Raw genomic sequence first — 18,443 nt, 5'->3', positions numbered from 1 at the left:
GGCCAATGAAGTTCAGGGTTTCTCTCTCAAGTGAGAAGGCACATGGTGAACACAGTCAGGGTTCCTCTCTCATCTGGAAGGGCACACGGTGAACACGGAGTCATGTACTAGCTTTCTCTCCTGGCTCCCTGTTTCATGAAGCTCCCTGGGAGGCATTTTCCTTCTTCATCTCCAAAGCGCTGGATGGTAGACTCTGTTTTGTGGTGCTGCATCATTCTCTGCTCTCTCTGAATCTCCTCTTTCTCCAAAATGTTTTCTCTTTTATAGGATTCCAGTAAACTAATCAAAGCCCACCCAAATCTAATCCAGTTTATCAACCAGTCTTCACTGAGTCACATCTCCAGGGAGATGATCTAATTACAGTTTCAAACATACAATGCTGACTAGGGATTAGAAGAAATGGCTGCCTTTACAAAATGGAATTAGGACTAAAACATGGCTTTTCTAGGGTATATACATCCTTTCAAACAAAGACAGGGCTCCTGAGATGTGGTACCTGGTCTGCTCTTTCTCAGGAGGCTTCTCAGGCAGACTCATAGCCTCTCTGCCGGCTGTGTTCTTCCCAGAAACAGCTTGGAGAGCACCCTCAATGTTTGTGAATCAATGAATGGCACCTTTTGATGTAGCAAAAGAGGAGAAATCACACGCAAGCTGTGACAAGGTTTGCAATATCCTGATTCATCCTGGAATCACATGGAGGATGAGGTGGCCACTTGTGGAATAATGTACCTCAAGGCTCTAGGTGACTGTGAGTTTCCTGGGATGTTCAGACTAATACCGTGGAATAGCTTGGGCTAAACAACAGGAATCTGTTTGCTGAAGATTTGAAGTTAGGAAAATGTCCAAATCAAGGCATCAACAAAGCAATGCTTTCTGTTGAAGACTGTGGAGTTTTGGGGCTGGCTGCTGCTGACCCTTGGTCCTTAGCTTGTCATGTAGCAAAGTACATGGTAGTGTCTCTGGTCTCTTGCTTCTCTTCTAGGTTCCATTGATGTTCAACGTCTGGCTGCTCCTCTGTGGCCTTCTCTGTATCTGTCTAAACTTCATTCCACTCCAGGAATAGAGTGGACCCATCCTGATGGGTGGGCCACACCTTAACTGAGGGAACATCATCAAAATGTCCTACTTACAACGGGTCCACAGACACCGGAGTGAACTAAGTTTAAGAATATGTTTTTCTGGGATACATAGAGTTCCAGACCACCCAGGAACTCTGGCCGAAGTTCAGATTAGTGGGCTTCTACTTTCTAGACTAGGGGCGCTTGTGTGTGCCTTCTGCTCTGTAGTGGCCAAGAAGTGAAGTGCGGTTCCTTGGAGTTTGGCCTGAACTTTTTTTGTCTCCACCAAAGAAAAACATCCAAAGGGGCTGGTGGCCTGATACAGTGCCCCCTCCCTCTGCATAGAGGTTCAGGACAGGCCCTCTATCTGCCAGCCCCTTTGCTAGTGAGAACCATTGGCATGGGAGCTGAGCCACGGAGGAAAGCGGCAGTGGTTATTGATCTCTTCAGCCCTAACCCTGTGGGATTGTCATGAGTGAGCTGTGTTCCTCAGCTCCTGGAATGGACCCCACCCCACACAGCCATGTCTGCCTCCAAGTTCGACTAAATGTTTTCTCCTCTTGCCCTGAGAAGTGGGAATGGAGCTTATCTGTCACTCGTCTTACTATCCTGTGGTATCTCTACACAGACCCTTGTTAAACTTCCTATTATAAATGTATCATCTGCAGGGACGCTGATTGATATGTCATCTTCTGATAAAACTGATATCAAAATTGGCCGATTAGGTGTGTGGACAAATATGTGTGCCAACATTGGGTATCTGATGCCAGGTGGTACTGAACAATCACACCTCTCTCTCTGAGGGTACGTGGCCACCAAGAGCAGAATGCTTCTTCTTGGCAGAGACAGATCCCACAGACAGAAAGGGGCTGAGATGCACATGCCCAGTGGCTCCTCTCAAGATCTTTAAGAAAAGTTAATTCTCCTCCCCTATGGAGGAATGAGTGTGGAAGCAGAGAGATCTTGGAGAATTACTCTTATAGAGATTATCTTTATTCAGAAACAAGAAGGTAGGGTAACGTTTCATCCCAAATTCTTAGTAGTTTGTGACCCTGAGCAAATATTCAAGGCAGGAAACGTTGTATCATAAAAGAATCTCATTTGCTTTCCATAAAGGATGCCATTCCCAGTAAATATATAACTATGTGATAACAACGTGCAAAATAACACTGCAACAATGTAGCCAAAGGAAACAAATAGCTAGAAATTTAAGGATATCTCAATGAAAACATAACCATACTATTAACAGTACAAAGATAAACAGCAGGGATATTTAGCCTGGGGTTTGTGGACTCCTAGGTCCTCAGTTGGGCCTCAAGGGGTGTAAACATCATGGTCAAACTGGTGTTTGTTTCATGTGCCAGATGCTGGCATTTGGCACCCTGCTCACCCTTCTAAGCTCTTTTCTTTGTACAGGAATGACATTGCCCAGACACCTTTGCCAACTACACTTCAGTTTAGATTTTGTCATGGAAGATAGCCGAGGGCAGAAGCCATCAATTTCTAGTGACAGTTGAGGACAGGCAGGTGAGCATCAGCAGACAGGAGATGTGATATTTCGCCAGGAGCTTCCAGGTGTCCTCCTGAGGATCACCTAGTTTGGTGCGGCAGCTATCAATAGCCATAGCTTCCTATGACACCTGCATTTCCTGTTTTGAAGAAAGCTGACAACATCCCTGACCTTCATTCAGTCAATCCTGGCAAGTTTGTAAATTTCCAATTTCCTTTACATTGAATCTCCTTCCTGCCTTGAGGGGTAGTGGTGGCAGGGAGGCTGCCTGCCAGAAAAGCTATGAGTTCATCAAAATCCATTTCAGTTACCTCCTAGGCTCATAGTAGGTTTACATTTCCCAGGCTCCCTTGCATTGACGTGAGGTTATATGACTGAGTTGTGGCCAAAGAAATGTGGGCAGGCCTGATGCATTTCTAGGTCTGGCTTTTAAATTCTCCTGCAGGCAATCCTCCATGTTTTTCCCGTTTCTCAAGGTAAAGAGAACTCGGTGGCAGATAGAGGACTCTGGATTTCTAATGGATGGCAGAATCACTAGATAGAAAACCGCAGAGCCCATAATCACCATGCAGAATAGTTGTCCTCCAGACACCCACAGGTCTGTGGTATGAGCGGGAAGTAAACCCTTATTCTCTCAAGCTATGAGATACGGGGGCTGTTTGTTATAGCAGCTAGCATACTCACCCAAAATAATATATTCAAGGACTCAAGAATGATTCTAGATTTATATTTATTTATCTCCTCATTCTGCTTGTGCTCTTGCATGGCTTCCAGGAGAACAAGGGAGAAAATATTGAACCTAAAGTGCCATGTTCATTTCACAACTTCTGTTTATATATTGTTTTTGTCATATAAAAGGTTTACCTGTTTATGGCACTCAGTGGTTGACCAGTAATCAGTTTTTCTATCTAGCTCCTAGTAATGGATCTATTCATGTTTTCCATTTCAGATATTTATATTCTGACAGGAAAATCCTTACTTTTCAAAATCATTGCCACAGTGTCTTTCTAAGCATGACGCAGAGTATGTAACATAAAAGGAGAGATGATAGTTACCACTGCATCCTAATAATAAACATCAATTCTGAAAAACCACGTAAACAAAGTTAAAATGCAAACAACGAACTTGAAAAAATGGGTGCAGTGTTCATGACAGAAGTTTACTATCCTTACTCTATATGATAATGTGAAAAAATAATCATACAGCAATAGAAATATAGATAAAGGTTATGAACATGCAAAATGAATTCTCATGAATTTGCAATGGGAGAATAAAATATGAATTTGAAACAATGCTCCCCCTCAAGGGTATCAAAGAGATACAAATTACAACAACAGTGAAATAAAATTTTAAAAGTATATCAAACTGGCCAAATTCAAATATTATGATAATATTTAGTTTTGGTGAGAGTACTGGAAACCATCATTTTTTTGTCTAGTTTGTGTTGAGGTGTAAATGATATACCCTTTTCTGAAGAGTTGCTTGTTAACATGTACCAAAAGCCTGAAGATATTCTGATCTCTTATCCATCAATTCCATGTTTAGAGAGTCATTATGAAAGTAATTGGGTGTTCTCAAAAAATTTAGGAAAACCAGAGACAATCTAAATGTTTGACAATAGGGGAATTGTTAAATAAATTGTAGAATATACAAGTAATGGAATAATGACTCATTCTGTCTCTAAAAGTACCTTATAGAATTACATTTATTAACATGGAAAACTATTGATGAAAATAGCAGGTTATAAATACAATGCCCATGGGCTCACATTTACACACACACACACATACACACACACCCTGGGATGAACCCAAGTTTTATGTAGCTGAAGCCTGTGTACTTTTGAGGACTTTCTTCAAAAAAAATATTCAAAAACGTGAATATAATTTCGTTTCAAAAGTGAATATATATTTGAATGAGAAATTACTGTAAATTATGAATTTCAATATTAAATATACCACAAACACCACAAAAATCCAGAAATTATTATGTAAATGTGTAACACAAGCTCTATTATAACAGGGAGGGGCCCTGATGATTAAATGCCATTGGCATGGAAGAAAATGTCAGGGGAGTTATATACAAAAAGGATCATGTGCTCCTGGATGTATTAATTCCTGCAGCTGCTGTAACCCCACAAACCTGGAAGTGGCCACGGCTCAGTGTCCCATATCTCACTGTTGAGAGGGCATTACATTCTGGGGTTTTTCAACTTCGGCACTGTCCATACATTGGATTGGGTATATTCTATATCACGGGGTGGGATGGGGACGGAGTCTGTCCTCACACCGTGGGATGTTCAGTACCTCCTTGGCTGGCCTCTACCCATTAGATCCCATACCATCCCCCCACCTCCACTCAGATGCAGTTACGGCTGGAAAATGTTGTCTTTCTGCGTGCCCACAAGGAAAATGAAAGTGTTTGGAGAATATATAGAAATGCCTTAGCCTTGCTTATTGATATCAACTGTTTCCCACGTGCCAGGTTTATGCTAGTTTGCCCAGGGAGAATACTATATTATTACTCCCATCTTACAGATTTGGAAAGCGAGGCTCAGAGAGTGTAACCAGCTCATGGTCAGGGTTTCTCAACGTCAGCACTGTTGGGGCTTTTCTTTGCACTGTAGGATGTTTGGCAGCGTCCCTGGCCTTCATCCACTAGATGCCACTATCACTCACTGCCCTGATGTGTGACAATCATGTCTCCAGATACTGGGGGTAAAATTTCCCGGTTGGAGAACCGCTGCTCTCTAGCTCTAGAGCCCAGAGCGGGGAGGGCAGCAGACAAAGTTATTATCAAGTCCAGTTCTCAAATTAGAATAGAAAACAAGGTAGAGAGGGCACCTAGGTGTCAGGGCAGATTGCAAACAGTGACGTCAGCCTCTGATCAAATCTGGAAAGTCAGGTGAACTTTTCTGTCTTTTACAACAAAGAGGATAAAGATGTTCTGTTCATTCCTTCACTCGATAGATATTTTCTGAGCACCCTTTAAGTATCAAACCCTGATCTAGGCTCTGGGGACAAAGCAGGGAACAAAACAAAAGTGTCTGTCCTCACAGAGCATACACTGTACAGATGATCACATGAACGAGTGAAGTGGGTTTTATCACAGATGATAACAAGGACCAAAGAGAAAACGTAAGCAGGGGGTGCTAGAGTGGTGGTGGTGGCAGTGAACAATTTAAAATAAGGTGGCCAGGGGCCGTCTCCCTGAGTAGGTGACATTTGAGCAGGAACCACAGAGGACAGTGCTTCAGGGGCCCCAGGACACCCTCAGCAGGCTAAGGGTCAGCCAGGGGGCCTGGGTAGCTGGAGAGGCACTAGGGGTGGGTGATAGCATCAGAGGGCAAGTGGAGGGATGGCATTTGTGATGCCCATGAAGGCTTTCTCAAGGCCAGGTCCAGGATTGAAGCAGGAACTTCTGAGCTCTTGCTTCCATCTGGGTCCATTTGCATGAATCACTTTCTCCGCTACCTGGGGCCTGTCCTAGAACCAGCTCCCTCACCTGGGTCTGTGATTCACCTGGCTAGGCCGCTGTCTGTGGGAGAGGGAGAGGAGGGACAGAGGGCAGGGTGCCACTATAAGTTCTGCGGGGCCCAAACAGCATCCCAGACGGCCTCTGTTGAGTCCCAGGTCCTTCTTGGCCTCTCCTGGGGAAGGAGCAGCATGTTCAGCTTGGCCCTGAGCCTCCTCGCAGCAGGTGGACTGTTTGTCGGCGGGGTCATGTTGTGGGCCGTCTGCAAGCATTTTCTCACTGTGGACATCCCTGCTGCCATCGGCCATCCAGTGAAACTGCGGGTCCTCGACTGTCTTTTCCTACTGCTGTTCACATGGGTGAGTTTTGTGTTTTACTTGTCCTTTGCTGCAAGGGGGTCAGGATGAGATGGGAGAAAAACACACACTAGAAGCTTCTACCTCGAATCAGCCCTGGTGGCACATTCTCCAGCAGGGGTCCTCAGGGTTTCTCTCTCCCAGGGTTTCTCCAGCAAAATTCAAAGAAGGATTCCCTTTTCTGATTAAGAGGAAAACAAAAATGAACAGATAGGAATGAACTTTTCTTAAACGAGGAAACAACTGGATATCAAGAAGCACTCAGCAAATGAGTAAATTGGTACAGATGAGGGAAACTACTAAATATGACTTTTAGAATGTTTTGTGTTTCTGAGATACAGAGAACTGTTTATGTATAACAGTCAGATTCTGCCAGTTATTCCTGGTTTGTGTCGTTTAGTAAAATTCAAGTAAATAAGTCGTGGTGGAAACTGGGTTGCTGTCGTCGATATGAACGTCGTCCTTTTCAAGAAAGGTGACAGAAATAGAATATAGAATATAATTTCCCTAAGCTTCTTACATAATGAAAGGCGATTGCAAATGCTTGTTCTCATGAAAAACCTTTGACAGAGAAGAACTGGGGAGCAACTACCTCTTATCCTCAGGGTTGGCTTTCACAAGATGCAGCCTCTTGGCCCTGTGATTTTTCTGGCCTTGACTCTGACAGTTTATCCTCCAGGCTCCCAAGTACAGTGGCTCAGTTTCCTCATCTTTTTCACAATTGTCCCTACTTTGCGACACCATATGAGGATTAAGTGAGATGAGCTATGCGGAGTGCTTGGAGCAATGTTTGGCCCAGAGTATTTGATTTGTTTGTTTTTTCTACGAAGATGTGTTGTGCAACTGCTGTGGTCATGCATCAGTTCTAGACTCTGGGGATTAATGATGAGAGAGAGAGAGAGAGAGAGAGAGAGAGAGAGAGAGAGAGACCCAGGCAGACTCCACCCTTAGGATGCTTACAGTGTCTTGGGGGTGGAGATGGGAAGACAGCCAATCAGCAAGCAAACCAACAAGCAAACTACAAATAAACAGCTTCACAAAGTGGCAGGTGCTAGGAAGAAAGGAAAGAAGGGCAGTGGGATAGAGCAAGGCTTCTTGGCCTGGGCTCTCCCAAACCCCTCCAGGGTGCTAGAATTCAAGGGGGTCCCTGAATTTGAAATGGGGCAGAAATTACCCTGTTTTCACTTACCTCTACCCAAAATCTAGCAATTCCTTCCATTATGAATGAAAACAAAAAGCTGCAGTCCTAACAGCAGACCCTGAGACTTTGTCACCAAGAGGAATCCTGTATATTGCCATGGCACATTACAGTTGTCAGCAGAGCTTGGGAAAAACTGTGAACACTCCTTGTTCCTTTGACATTATGGGAGTTATTAGCCTGATTGTTGGGTCTTGCTATTTATTGTGTTAATAGTGAAACTCATACAGTATTATATCACATTTAATTTGATATTTTGATAACTCTATATAAATAAATTGCATTCCTTATAATCCCATGCATTTTATTTTATGCATTTAAAAGTATTTTGAGATGAGGTCCACAGCCTTCGCCAAGTACCAGAGCGGTTGTGGCACAGAAGAGGCTTAGAAACCTCAGAAAAAGCAGTGACCTGACGGAGCGGCCACTTTATTTGTTATTTCTGTTTCCTATTATGTGAAATATCAGACCTATGCCAGAGGAGAGAGAGAGTGTATTATAAAGAAACCCCATGTACCCCCACCCAGAGGGATTCCTGGCCAATCCCGTTCCATCTGTACCCCATCCTTTTCCATTTTTTTTCACACTTTTTATTGTGGTAACAAATTTGTAACTCAAAATTTCCCATTTTGACCACTTTTAGTACAATGCTGTGCTACCATCACCACCACCCATTAACCAAACCGAAACTCTGCACTCTTTATGCAATAGCACCCCATTCTACCTTACCTCTCCCCACCCTGGTAATTTATGGTCTGTTTTCTTTCTCTAGGAATTTGCTTATTCTAGATATTTCATTATTTCATGTAAGTGAAATCATATAATGTCTGTCTTTTTTGTCTCTGGCTTATTTCATTCAATATGACATCTTCAAGGCTCATCCACATTGTGGATATATCAAAACTTCATTCCTTTTTATGGCTGGATAATATTCTCCTGCATGGATAGGCCACAATTTGCTTATCTGCTCCTCTTTTGTGGACACTCGGGTTGCTTGCATCTCCTGGCTACTGTGCATAAGGCTGTTATGAGCATCGGTGTGCAAATACTTGCTGGAGTCCCTGCTTTCATTTCTTTTTGGTTATATACCTCTGTCACTCTTGTTTTATTATGAAGAAATGTTGGACATTCTATTATTTTTATCTAAATAGTTCATAGCTTTCTCTAAAAGATAAGAAATCCTGCCCCTCTCCCCCTTAAAACACTAGCCACAAAGCCAGTATCACATCTTAAAAAGAGTAACAAATACTGGGTGTGACAGTGGGCTCAGGTGTTTCAGGAGGAGACATTAGGTCCAGGCCAGGGAAGGGAGCCAGAGCCACTTGGAGATGGGGTGAGGGCGGGGCATGTTCTAGGTAGCGGGAACTGTGGGAGTGGGGGTAAGGTGAGGGTCAGGGGTCAGAGCCGGGGTGGGTGTAGTTCAAGCACGAGGGAGGGGACACTGCCAGGTGTCATTCAGGGCTCGTCTGATGGACAGTATTTGAGGACCGTGTGTTCTAGTTCCTAGCTGCCGGAATGAGATATACCAGAAATGGAGTGGCTTTTGAAAAAGGGGAATTTAGTAAGTTCCTAGTTTACAGTTCTTAGGCCATGAAAATGTCCCAATTAAAGCGATTCTATAAAAATGTCCAAATTAAGGCATCAACAAGAGGTTACCTTCAGTCAAGAAAAGCCCATGACGTTCAGGGTTTCTCTTTCAACTGGAAAGACACGTGGCCAACATGGCGACATCTGCTAGCTTCCTCTCCAGGCTTTTTCTTTCATGAAGCTCTCCTGGGGCGTTTTCCTTCTTCATCTCCAAAGGCCTCTGGCTGTGTGGGCTCTCATGGTTCTTGTGCTCTCTTCTCTTGCTCTCTTGCATTCTCCAAAATGCTTCCTCTTTTAAAGGATTCCAGTAAAACTAACCAAGACCCACCTGGAATGGGTGGAGTCGCGTCTCCCTCTAATCAAGTTAATACCCACAATTGGGGAGTCACATCTCCCTGCAGATAATCTAATCAGGTTTCCAACCTGCAGCACTGGGTAAGGATTAAAGGAAGAGGCTGCTCCCGCAAGATTGGAATAAGATTAAGGCCTGGCTTTTCCAGGGTACGTAAATCCTTCCAAAGCAGCACACCCCGCCCGCCCCTCTGCCGAGGGCAGGAGTGGATGCAGGATGCTAGGACTGGCCAGTGCTGAAACCATCCCGGCAACATTTCCTTTTCTCTCTCTCTGACAGGGCTCGATATTTGAGAAACTGGGAATCTGTTCCTTGCCCAGATTTGTCCGTTTCGTCCACGACTTGGCAGTGCTGCGGAAGGACCCTGACCTCATGGTCACTGACCTGCATTTCGGGACCATCCCAGTGAAGCTGTACCAGCCAAGGGCGGCCTCTTCCAGCCTCAGAAAGGGCATCATTTTCTTCCACGGTGGCGGGGTCATCTTTGGGAGTCTCAGTAAGGATCCCTCACCTACCCCCTAATAAAAAGGGGACAGCTTCAGGCAGGGCAAGTTGGACACCTCTTTCCAGCATCAGCTGTTAAATGGACTTTCATCATGTACTCCCTCTCCCCCCTCCCCCAGCCCCCCAAAGCCTGGCCTGGAAGCTGCTCTTAGGACCAGGGAAACGGACAGCTATGGGTCTCAGCTCATTCAAGTGGCCAAGATAGGGAATCCACCCATCTCTCCCCGGAAGTAAGGCCATTCTATTCATTGAGGTGAAATCCACATAACAGAAAATTAACCAAATGTTGGGCCATTTTAAAGTGGTATTGAGTACAAGCTCAATGGCGTGGAGCCATCACCTCCTTCTAGTTGGAAGTAAGGGTTTTGTAGATGAAAATAACTCAACACATCATTTGGTTTCATATCGGGGATCATCTAAGACAAATACTCATTCAGGCAAATAGGAGGACCAAAGATTTGAGGAAAATTAATGAGAAAAAAACTAAAAATTGAGACAATTCTATTATCTTAATTTTTTCCCTGAAAATTAAGGTGAGAAAAAGAAAAACACCACTCCCAAAACCTTGTTTGACTTCAGCAGTGCTGTCCAGTCTATAGAATGCTGGGGTCCTGAGGCAGTAGGCTCTGAGAATAAGGGATTTATTGGAACAACGGGTTTAGTTTGGTCTGTGTGATAAAATGGTAGCAACGACCAATATTTATGAAGAGCTCAGTATGTGCTAGCGACTGTGGAAGCCCTTTGGGGACATGGTCTCATTGAATCCACACCACAGCCCTGAGAGGTAGATTCATCATTATCCCCTTTTTAAAGATGAGGAAATCAGGCCTCAGGGAGGTGGGATTCGAATTTCCATTTGTTGAACTCCAGAGCCCTCACCCTTAACCACATGCTAAACCATCAAACGGTCATCTAAGTGTTTTTAATGCACTGCAGAATTGATTGGGGTGGGTGGTGGGTGGCGTCTTACAGAAACTTGTTCAGACGGTGTCACCAAGGAGGACAAATGACATGGTTGAGAGGAAGTTTGCTCCACAGTTAGAAACAACTTTGCAAACCCTCGTTAGGGTTTGCTGGTAACTGCCAGCCCACCAGTCTTCATGGTGATTGCTAAAACCCTTTTATTTTCTAGAAACCCACCATGGCATATGTTGTCATTTGTCCAAGGAGAGTGACTCGGTGGTCCTGGCTATTGGGTGAGTAACGGGAGGAATGAGGACAGGTTTGCAGGTGTCAAGAAGCCAAGCTCTGGTCTGGAGGAATGGGCTGGGAGAAGCCACGGGACAGGGTGCAAAGAGGAAGACAGACAGAGAAGCAGAGGGAGGCAGAGAATGAGGAACTCCCCTTGTGTGCACTCCTGGGTGTGTTTAAGCAGGGGCACTTTGTGCACAGAATCATCTGGAAGCTGTGTGGGATTTTTCAAGGGGAGTGTTTTCGGGTAGGATAGTTCTCCATTGGGCCCAATAGTCCTGCGCATTCCAAACACATACACCTCCCTCCGCTAAAGGCCAGCACGCAACCGGGACAGTCCCCCAAACTGCCAACGCCACTCCTCAGTACCGCCTGGAGGGAGGGCCTCTGTGGCTGGGGGATCCGACCTGATCCCGAGAGTCACCTACCCACCTGGAACCTGGGAGAAGGTTTGGTAGTGCCTTGGGGTAGGGGTGGAGTGCCTGGGGTGACCCCTCCCTGGGCCTCCACTAAGGTGAGCTGGATGTGTGGTGAGGAATGGTCAGGGCTGCTGGTGTGGCCTTTTTGTCCACTTTGCTGCCCTCTGCCTTATCACCCAGGACCATTTCCTCCTGCTTAAGCACTTCCTGGAGTTTCATTTAAATGCCATACTGTCAAGAAATACGATCAATTGCCAATGTCTCTGCAGGGATTTGCCGCTGGGCTTTCTAGTGAGTGAGTCCTGGATAAGAGAAAGGGTCCTAGAGAAACTTCTCATTTTACGATTCTCTGCTGTAAAGCCACTTCCGCCATAGGAGGGAAATCTTGCCCTCATTGTTCACACTCGTACCACTTAATATTCTGTTATACTGGACAAAGAGACATCCAAAGAACAGGCAGGCAAATGTCTGCAAGAAAGTTATTTCATGGAACTGAAGTAGACACGGTTTTCAGGTGGAAAGCGTTGCTTTTGTCCCAGCACGACTCCAAGGGAGCTTGGATTAGGCAGCATCAGAATAGAGACGGCTGGCAGAAAAGCTCCTTCTCCCCATAGTGTTTATTTACTTGTTTTTAAATTTGTGGGCCAGTATGAAAAAATTGTGAAATTTCTCACAAAATCCAGATTTCTGGAATCGCGTACCAAATTGGCAGGTCTAACAGCGCCAAGTTGGTCTTCCTTTGTGGCAACATTGGGCCAGAGTGGAGGTGGCTGGCTTGGAAGAGGACCTCATGTCACCTGCATGCAGAGACCCTCCCACAGAACCTGTGGACATGGCAGGATTAATTAGAAGATGGGGCTAGTGTTGGCAAAATCTAAGTTGCTGAACAATGTAGCTGGACCGCAGGGGTCTTGTGTTCATGGCTGGTCCCCAACAGGGCATCGAGACAGTGGAAATCCCAGTTCCCACTTACTGAGTTCCCTTAAGTAAGTGCCAGACACTGAGGACTTTATGTCTGTATCTCATTTAAGCCTCACATCCAACCTCACCAGCTCAGGTTTCAGAAAGGGGAATTAATGTAAACATTTGGGTTAAAGGATGCTAGATGTAGATGGGTTTTTTTGGCTCTGCTGGCATGGTGAGTGTAAGCAGTGTCCCTCAATTCCTCTTTAGATACCGCAAGGCACCTGATTATAAGTTTCCGATTCCATTAAGAGACTGCTTTGTGGCCACAATCCACTTCCTGAAATCTCCGAAAACATACGGGGTGGATCCGGCTCGGGTGGTAGTCTGTGGTGACAGCATAGGAGGTACAGCGGCAGCTATCATTTGTCAAAAACTTTTGAACAGACCAGATCTCCCCAAGATTCGTGCTCAGATTCTGATTTATGCTGCTCTCCAAGCCCTGAATTTCCAGCTCCCTTCCTATCAACAGAACAGGAAGGTCCCCCTGCTCAGTCGAAATTTGTATTTCTACTGTTGGCATGTTTACCTGGGTATCAGCCCTTCCTGGGAGAGTGCCATCAAGAATGGTGCCCATTTGCCGGCTAAAGTCTGGGCAAAGTATGGAAAGTGGATGGGATCAGAAAACATCCCGGAGAGGTTTAAGAGAGGCTACCAACCGAAGCCCCCTGCACCTGTGAATGAAGATGCCTATTTGGAAACAAGCGTCATTCTGGATGTGATAAACTCGCCCCTGATTGCAGAAGATGACGTGATCGCCCAGCTCCCAGAAACCTGCATTGTGAGCTGTGAGTATGATTTTCTCCGAGACCATTCACTGCTGTACAAGAAGAGACTAGAGGACCTGAAGGTGCCTGTGACCTGGCACCACATGGAAGATGGTTTTCATGGAGTGCTCAACACTATTGACATGGGTTACTTGTACTTCCCCTGTTCCTCAAGAATTCTGAATGCAATAGTGAGCTTTTTAAAGTGCTTGTGACCATCTTTCCTTCCTGCTGGAGCTACAGGAGTTGGCTTTCACCATTACTTGGTTCCCCATCATCTGGTGCTTTCTTTTGCTGATTTAGGTGATACTAGGTTGGGCTCGGGAGGGTGTGAAGATTGCTACCTCCTTCCTGCTCCAGGTTCTAGACTCAAAGAATGCATGTTTCAGATGTCTGAAGTTCTAGACTCATAGAATGCAGGTTTCAGATGACAGCAGTAGAGGAGGCAGGTTCGGGGTAGGATTTTCTGTCCAGGTCCCTGTTGGGAAATTTTGAACTGACAATCTTCACTGGTCAGTTGTGAGAGTGAATTAGCCTGTAGAGATGATTTGCCATGGCCTCTCTGCAGTAAGGATCAGACAGTCCAGGGGAACTCATCTAGCTTGGGTGCAATGGGAGTGCCTTGGTTGGCTGGACCTAAGAATTATAGGAGCATCCGGTATAATCTTCTGGGGCTTTTCCAGTCTGACTCAGAGGCTAGTGGAGTTCATATGTTCTGAGTGGTGGGTGGTGCAGATGGTGTAGAAACTGGTTTCAGCATCCTCCTCTGAGTGAACAGTGGCACTTTCCCTTCTGATCACCAGCTTCTAGATCAGATCTTCACCCCCTGTACTGGAAGAATTAATACAGAATGGATAGTTTTCCATGGTGATTGACAACTTAGTGGTAGCTGAAGGTAGCTCAGAGATGCCCAATTGGGGGAGCTCTGGAGTCAAAGCTGAGCTTCCAACCAAAAGCCTAGATGCAACATTGTAAGATTTAGAAGAGAGAGTGAGGAAGGAAGCTGAGTCTTGAGTCAGAGCCTATGACAGTTGAAGTAGGACTGAGCTCAACTCTTTGGAGAATCAGGAGACTTAAAAGGGAGAAGATAGTTAGTGAGAACTATTTCTATTTAAGATACAGAACCAATTCAAATGGGTCTAAATCAGAGAAATAATGTATTGGCTTATGTAATTATTAATTCCAGTGATAAATCAGACATGGTGTGATCCAGGAGCTCAGTCCCATTGCTGCTTTCTCTCTTTCTCTGTTCTATACTCTTCCATGTTGGTTTCACCTTCACCTCTCCATAAGCTCTAAGCAGCTCCATACTAATAAACTTCCAGAGTCAAGTCTAAATACTTCATTCTCAACAGTCCCAGCAAATATCTCACTGCACCCATAGGCTTTATTGGCTTTCTGAGTGGTGTGTCCAACCAAGGGAAAGGAATGCCTGGCTGACTTGGAGTGGAAAGTGAAGTCAGCTCCATCTGCTGTTTGGATTGAGCATGGAAGAGGAAGGGCCTCACTCAGAGAAGGGTAAGTTGAGGTTGAGCACACATCTACACTTACTATACTCTGGATATAGTAAGCTAAAATTAATCCCGAGTCAAGGTACTTGGAAGTAACAAGAGATGTCTAGGACTGTTAAGCACCAACTGCCTTTTGTAAATAAAAATTCCTTTGTAAGGGATGGCTTAGCCTCCCTGTTGGCCCTAGCTGGTGTTAAGCAGGTTCTGTTCCTTACTGACCAGAGAATTAAAGGTCAAGATCCAAGTTTACAGTAAAAAGAACCCAGGGAATGCCCCTGAACTTGCTCTTAGCTGACTGTTTGTCCTGATATGTGGGGCAGAGAGGAATTCCATTGAGTAGCTTCTGGATTCACAGCTGACCAGCAAGTGGCCTCATTGGAGAATTAGGAGCCAACCACTGAAAGCATATATGTTGGTGGCCACCCACTTTTGGAGAGCATTGGAATCTGAGGAGCATGTTCCTTACTGAGACAGGCCTCTGAGCAGAGTCTGGGTAGGCTCCTCTCCTGGAATGTGGTTTTTAGAAATGGGCGAAAGGACATGAGCTGACAGTCTCTGCCAGCAGAAAGTTGGGTGGCTGGCCCTTCTACTGCAGGGTGGCAGGCATTACTGAGTCACTGAAGGACAGTGTGCAGTGGACATGAGCAGAGTATGCCTTAAGGGGCTGTGAGAGTATGTCTGTCCTGGGGTCACATGCCCAGGGGTTACATCCTTCTGCAGATCATGGGAGAGATATAAAGCACTTTAAACCCCCAACATTCCCCCAATGGCTGTGTGTTGATTTCATGACTAAATGCTTCTACTCACTCCTCTCCTTTGCCGCTTAATCAGTACCCTTTCTGCATCCTATTCCTGAGACTCAGAGAATGGAAAAGGGATGGCAGAAACAGGAATAAATGTTCACTGAGAGCCAACTATGTGCTAGGCACTGTATGGGGGCACTTTAAATTTTTCACCTCATGTGTTCCTCATGCGACTCCAACAAAGTGGGTATTCTTAAACCCATTTTGCAGATGAAGAAACTGAGACCCAGAGAGATGAACAACCACACCTGTTTCCCTCCTCATTCCTGCAGACTCAGGTCAGCTGAATAAGTAGTTTACAATATGCACCGAAATCTGATCTGACAGCAACTTCTTTCTCCTGTGCCTCCCTAGCCCATTAGTCCAGAGCTGTGTCTTTTTTAATTCCCTTCATTAAGGGTTAGCCTTAGAGACACTATTGAGTCATAAGACCTTGTTGGAATCTTTTCCCTTTCACCTAGGTATTAGTCAGCCATTGTCTGATCTGGATCAAGTTGATAAAATCAAGTGTTTTCATTATCTGATTTACTTTCTTAATCTGAACAGCTTTGGAATTAGTAACCACAGGTCCCTCCAAGAATGCACAGTTGAGGTCCCTTAGCTAACTGCTCTGGGGGAGGTGGACACCCACATGGTCCTTTAAGCCCAGATACTCCGTGTTTTCTCTGCAAATCCCCCAGACTGCCCTGAAAAGATCAACCAGATAGCTCAGGACAAGTGCCAACTGATAAAGTGGGTCATGAAGGACAAGTTCTTAGGGCAAAGATGAAAATTTGGCACCATTTGTGTCTGCAGCGCTTCACCCCACTTCCCTATCCGTGTCCTCCTTAGGACCTGTCACGGTCAGGTTCATGCGTCAGCTTGGCCAGGTGGTGGTACCTGTCTGGTTGGGCAAGTGCTGGCCTGTCTTTTGCTATGAGAACATTTCATAGAATTAAATCATGATCACGTCAGCTGATTCCATTTGTAAACAGCCAAGGGGAGTGTCTTCTTTAATGAGTGATGCTTAATCTGGAAGTCTTTTAAGGAGGATTCAGAAGAGACAGGCTCTCTTTCTGCTTCAGTCAGTGAGCCTCTCCTGTGGAGTTCGTCCAGACCCTCCATCGGAATTGTCAGCTTCACAGCCTGCCCTACAGATTTTGGACTCTACATTCCCACAGTTATGTGAGACACTTTTACAAATTTTATATTTATGGATATTTCCTATTGATTCTGTTTCTCTGGAGAACCCTAACACAGGACCTTCCTGCCTTTCTGATCTCAAACCTTGTCTCCCTCCAAACCTTCAACTCCTCCACCCTCTGCTTCTGAGGAACTGCTTGCTTTCTCCCCTTATTCCTGGGCTATGCTGCAATGACAAATGACTCCACAGTCTCAGCGCCTTATGATAACTTGCTCACATGACACGACCCTCATAGGTCAACAGCAGCTCTGCTCCAGATTTGCCTACTCTGGGATCCAGGCTGATGGAGCAGCCTCTATCTGAACTATCTCTGGTCTCCTGGCAGAGGGGAAATGAACATGGCAAACCACACATTGGCCATCCAAGCTTCTGCTCAGAAGTGATGCACATCATTTCTTCTTTTTCATGGGCCAGAGCAGGCAGACTGGCAATCCTGATATTGATGGGAAAAGGGAAACAATCCTCTCCAGAATGAATAACAGATATTTTTGGACAATATTACAGCATATTACATTCTCAACCATAATAATTCTATTTCCTTTCTACCTGTTTAAAAATTAATTGTAATTATACATGATATACAAATACTTCTCCTTTCAAATGAAACCTCATATTAGAGATAGAGTTAGAGTCCCTTTTGACCACTTTCCCCTCAACTCTATTTCCTTTCATCTGGAGGTATCCACTGCTATCATTTTGTGGGTGGTCTTTCAATCCTTTAAGATCTGTTTCTATGTACAAATATATGCCCATAGAAAATAAGAGTATTGTTTTGTGAACCATCTCTGCCATAAATTGTTACCTAAAAAGATACTATTCTGTACGTGTCATTATGCAACCAGAGTTTTTCTGTTCAGCAATGTATTTTGGAAATCTAGCCAAGTTGAAATATATTGATCTGATCCTTTTCCATACTGTGGTGTGGGTATGTTATAATTTTTAGTCATTCCCTACTGATGGACACATTTGGCTTGTTTCCAGGGTGAGAAGCAAATCTGCAGTGAGCATTTTGGCAAATGCCCCTAACTGTACTGTGATTCTCTGTGATAGATTCAATAAAGAAAACTATTGGCTGGGTACATTTTAAATGTTGGTAGATACTACTGTCCTATTCCTTTTTAATAGCAGAACTCATGTGGGAGGGAAGTAATTGGATGGTACCAATTCCTAAAAGCCAAGAGAAAATTGATTGGCTTGACAATTGGTAGAGTAGGACAGAGCTGGTATGGTATGTCTGTATTTGAAAACAATTTTTTTGGGGTGCACAATCTTGGAATTGAACCTGCGTCTCCTGCATGGCAGACGAGCATTCTACCACAGAACCACCTGTGCACCTGACCTGTCTGTATATATTTTTTAATTTTATTTATTTTTTAATTGACAAGTCAAAGCAACATACAAACGCGAACATCCTTCACGTATAAACATTTTGTACATGGTGTACAATCAATGGCTCACAATATCATCACATAGTAGTATATGCATCACCATGATCAGCATGTCTGCATTTTTAAAGGAGTGTTGAAGGATCAGTTGTGGAGCGTGGGGAGGCTATAATAGTATTGGC

At 44.7% G+C, this 18,443-nt stretch overlaps 1 protein-coding gene across 1 annotated transcript; it reads left to right on the top strand.

Moving 5' to 3' along the window:
* Positions 1–6,233: 6,233 nt before the first annotated feature.
* On the top strand, positions 6,234–13,594 carry LOC143664547 (arylacetamide deacetylase-like 3). Its single transcript, XM_077138082.1, has 4 exons — positions 6,234–6,401; positions 9,815–10,031; positions 11,172–11,235; positions 12,823–13,594. The coding sequence occupies exons 1-4, from the start codon at positions 6,234–6,236 to the stop codon at positions 13,592–13,594; spliced, it is 1,221 nt and encodes a 406-aa protein (XP_076994197.1).
* Positions 13,595–18,443: the final 4,849 nt, after the last annotated feature.

The sequence above is a fragment of the Tamandua tetradactyla genome, chromosome 2 (assembly GCF_023851605.1).
Source record: "Tamandua tetradactyla isolate mTamTet1 chromosome 2, mTamTet1.pri, whole genome shotgun sequence".
NCBI classification, from domain to species: Eukaryota; Metazoa; Chordata; class Mammalia; order Pilosa; family Myrmecophagidae; genus Tamandua; species Tamandua tetradactyla.
This window is presented reverse-complemented; position numbering and strand designations above follow the sequence as displayed.

Bases quoted from the DNA above. Each gene is read 5' to 3' on its own strand.
- LOC143664547 (XM_077138082.1), top strand. From the start codon at position 6,234: ATGTTCAGCTTGGCCCTGAGCCTCCTCGCAGCAGGTGGACTGTTTGTC. The intron at 6,402-9,814 runs GTGAGTTTTGTG...TCTCTCTGACAG, and splicing joins TCCTACTGCTGTTCACATGG to GGCTCGATATTTGAGAAACT. The intron at 10,032-11,171 runs GTAAGGATCCCT...TTTATTTTCTAG, and splicing joins GGTCATCTTTGGGAGTCTCA to AAACCCACCATGGCATATGT.